At 28.4% G+C, this 4,009-nt stretch overlaps 1 protein-coding gene across 1 annotated transcript; it reads right to left on the bottom strand.

The window, feature by feature from the left end:
- Nucleotides 1-420: 420 nt before the first annotated feature.
- Nucleotides 421-4,009, bottom strand: LOC125053350. The gene is made up of 5 exons (XM_047654685.1): nt 3,775-4,009; nt 3,401-3,592; nt 2,706-2,844; nt 2,179-2,314; nt 421-699 (listed from the first exon to the last, which is right to left on the bottom strand). The coding sequence occupies exons 1-5, from the start codon at nt 3,910-3,912 to the stop codon at nt 546-548; spliced, it is 759 nt and encodes a 252-aa protein (XP_047510641.1). The 5' UTR covers nt 3,913-4,009; the 3' UTR covers nt 421-545.

A 4,009-nucleotide genomic window follows, 5' to 3' on the forward strand; every position in this document is an offset into this window, starting at 1 on the left:
AATATATTTTGTCCTCTATCAGCAGGAGGCATAGTGAAATAGGAGCACGCACTTACATTCTTGTAGAAAAAACACGCAACTTAAAGTGAGTATCGGCTACGTTTTTGACAAACGGAAGAATTTAATTTGGACTTAGCCTCGACTCTGAAATTTACCCTTAAGTTTAATTAATTAATCCCTCATCCCTATAGCCGTGTGAAATATCTTAAAAATTGTCTAAATTGTAGCTAAGGAATGCTTTTCCTGAAAATTCAATCATGAATTTTGTGCAGTAAATTTATACACCTTTTTCAAATGTCTAGTTCATTTCTGTTACAACTACGGTGAGTGACATAGAAAATAAAGCCAATCCAATTGTATATATATATATACAATTGGATTGGCATATATATATACACATTTGAATTAATTTCACCAATATATATGCATAAATAATTTAATTAAATAAAATTATTTCCCAAATTGGATTTGACTTAACCTCATAGAAACACGTTTTAATTTTACATAGATGAAGTTTTGACGTCATCTTTGCATCAGTTAATCCATTATAAATTAAGTTTTCTTTTTCTTTTTTTGACTGTTGATAAGTCATGTGGCTCCTTTTTAATATTATCTTGATTCAATTCCATAACTTCTGTTTTCACCTTTAGATGTGTGTCCTGTGATTCGGGCTCTATTTTCACATGTGAATCTTGTTTTCTGTAAAAATATGTAGAAAATATCATTTGTCAAAATTTTCAATAAAAGCAGTATAATGAATATTGCGAACCTCTATTGTTCGAAGCCTGAAAAATAACAATTGACTAAATGTTTCAATCAAGAAATATATCTCACATTAAGTCTTATTTATCAATTAAAATTAGGGTTATTTAATTTTAACGTTGAAAAATTAACTTTTAACGTTTAGACTACCCTTTAGACGGAAAGAGACATAGAGGAAGACAGGCTAAGAGATGGGAGGATGACGTTAACAGCGGGTTCAACATGGACTCGCACTGGAAAATGAGAAAAGACTGGAGAGCTTTAGAGGAGGCCTTTGTCGGAAGACAAGTTGTAACAGAACTACCGTTTGCCGATAATCAATAGATAGTAAAATTGTTAGTATATTAGTTAAACTCTAGTTAATAGTCAAAATGTGTTTTTTTTAGTCATAAGTAAATTAATTTTAGACACACGAAACTACTCTGTGTAAAACTTGTAAACAACAATAAAGGCTTTTATTATTATTATTAAATTAACTTCGATAGGCAGGCGTTTAAATTTGTAGTAATAGGAATGTAAAACTTCTAAACCAAAAATATAGGAATATAAGAGTTTTCCATAATCATTTTTCCACACTTTATATGGGGAGTATTCAAGTATAAATAAACGCAATACTGGTATCAAAGTCAAAGTCAAATCGTTTATTTCAATTAGACCATCTAAAATGGCACTTTTGAACGTCAAAAAAAAAATATAAAGATGATTCTAGTTGCCCCTTCCAAAAGGTAGTTTCGTGTGGAGAAGAATGGGCAAGAAACTCCACACTTACTCTTTTAAAATAGGTTTACAATATTTTGTTACATTTGTTAAATAATTATATGTGAAGACAATGTACTCTTAGAATAAACTACTATACTAAAAAAGTTAGTATACATGTTCCTCACATATTTACAAATATCGAAACCGTAGAATATTAACATTAAAGAGTAATAAAAATATGAAAAAAAAAACACAACAACACAGTGTGTGAGATACAAAAAAAAAATAATTACATTTGTAGCATTATATAAATTAAAAAAAAATAATAATAATAATAATAACAAAAATATGCTAAAGCAAAAAATCAGCAACCAATTTGATTTTGTCCAGGCTATAGAGCCAATCATAGGATTGTCCTATGGAGCAGGACCAGCATGTTTCCAAGCATTCTTATCTTGAATATAATCATCTAATTTGTAATATGCTTGTTTACAAAGTGTACTTTTAATAAAACATTTAAATTTTCGTTCATTTAGTTTTAAAATGTCACAAGGTATTTTATTGTAACATTTCACACAGTACCCCATAAATCTAGCTGATTTAAAAGTTAATTTTCCAATTCAAAATCAATGAAACTTCTACACTCATAATTAAGCTTTGGCAATAAAGGCTATTATTATTATTACTATTCGCTGATTTAAAAAATTTATAGCTTACATGATTGGTTCTTCAGGTATATCAACCGACTTTTCCAGTAAATTCTCTAGTATACTTATAGGACCAAAGTTTAATTCATATAATGTATGTTTCTCCATATGTGCAACATCATTGTATGTTTTAGTTTTTAAATACCCTGTAAAAAATAAAATATAACTTAGTACAAATTCTTGTTTAGCCTTCTATTAAATATACTGGTTGCCTGGCTGATTTTGAGAAAGTAATATTTAGTAAATTAACTTGTATTAAATGTTACACCGAATTTTGAAATATAAGACAAATGTTGAATTAGAATTTGATAGTGAGATAAATAATTTATTAGCAAGAAATACTCCTTCATGTAGCTTAAGCTAAAAAAGCGAGCATGTAGGCTTAAGAGCTTGAGGGATACGAGGGAAAGAAGGAATTTTTATTTATATTTACATCACAAATTTCTTTAGAAGTTAAAAACTTAGTTCAGACACTAGTCTGATCTATTTATAATGGCAACTATTTTGTGATTAGGTCAAGGCAAAACAAATACTAACTTAAACAAATGTCTCCTGCTTCAGCCTTGTATTCCTCTATTTCCTTATCTTTGCTTTGCAACAATAGGCGTAACTCTTTTTCACTGCAATGAAGATCATGTATTGTTTTCAATAAAGGTTTTGTCACCTTTTGGAAGAACTGAAATATTTATTTAATAAATGAGGGTATTTCAGTTACCATGTAACTTAATTACCTGTATGAAATACCTAATAAATAATATGTATATACATACAATATACATATTATGGATTAAGAGTTTGTTATAGTTACCGCCAAATAAGTTGACTAGTGCCTTTGGATCTGTAATAGTAGTTTTAGCCTAACAAATATACAAACACAAAACCTTGCCAACTTACATGTTAACTAATGTATACATATAGAAATGTACAGCTTTATATGTGATACATCTAATTTTGTTGTAGTGCTTTCTATCTTTATATGAAGTGTCCACATCCAAGATATAATTACATTATTATTATTTTATTTTATTAACTAAGGACCTGCAAAATGTTAATCCTACAGTTTAACATTTATAACACAGTAAGTAAAACTGTGTACCTAGAGTATGTTGTGTGAGTCTATTATTACAAGACTAATCTATTAGCATCACAGCACAGTAAATGACAAGGGTCGTTTTGATAATTCAAGACAAAGAAAACTGTCAGTAATTGCTACATAAAAATTGAATACTTACAAGTTCGAGGGACCCCAATTTTAGTATTATTGTTAATTTCAGAGGGTAACCAAATGATTTACTTAATGATATTTTTAAGTTCTCACCAACTTGTGAAACATCTGCACTTTTTAAACTCTCTGGATGTGAAAGCATTTCTACCCCATTTGTGATCAATTCATTTGTTTCAATTTTTAATATGCGATTGCTTTCCTGAAAAAATAACAAAATTATGTGAATAAAAGGAAAAAATGAATAACAGAATAGACAAAAAATTTATTTTTTGAGTTCATTGAGGGCGTTTTAATCTTATTAACCAGCAATCATGTTAAGACTTTGTAGAGACATAATATTATAGGATTTACTTATGTTAAGTAGGAAACTTTTTAATTTACCTTAAGGCAAGAAATAAATTGTTCTGTAGTTAACTGTATAGTCCATATTTTCACATAATCTGAAATACTTATATTGAAATTGTCCTCATGTGTGAACAATATATAGTATAATAAAGAGTTCTGCAGTTTCTTCCACATGTTATAAAATTAAATTATTGAATTCATTGGAAATTCAGTCTTGATTAAAAAAATAGTAAATAATAAATATTATTAAAGGATCTCGTGCTGTCAATAC

This window comes from Pieris napi, chromosome 10 (assembly GCF_905475465.1).
Source record: "Pieris napi chromosome 10, ilPieNapi1.2, whole genome shotgun sequence".
NCBI lineage: Eukaryota > Metazoa > Arthropoda > Insecta > Lepidoptera > Pieridae > Pieris > Pieris napi.

Coding starts and splice junctions, on each gene's coding strand:
- LOC125053350 (XM_047654685.1), bottom strand. CDS start 3,912: ATGTGGAAGAAACTGCAGAACTCTTTATTATACTATATATTGTTCACA. Junction 3,593..3,774: donor AATTTATTTCTTGCCTTAAG/GTAAATTAAAAA, acceptor TTATTTTTTCAG/GAAAGCAATCGCATATTAAA. Junction 2,315..2,705: donor AGCAGGAGACATTTGTTTAA/GTTAGTATTTGT, acceptor TATTTTTTACAG/GGTATTTAAAAACTAAAACA.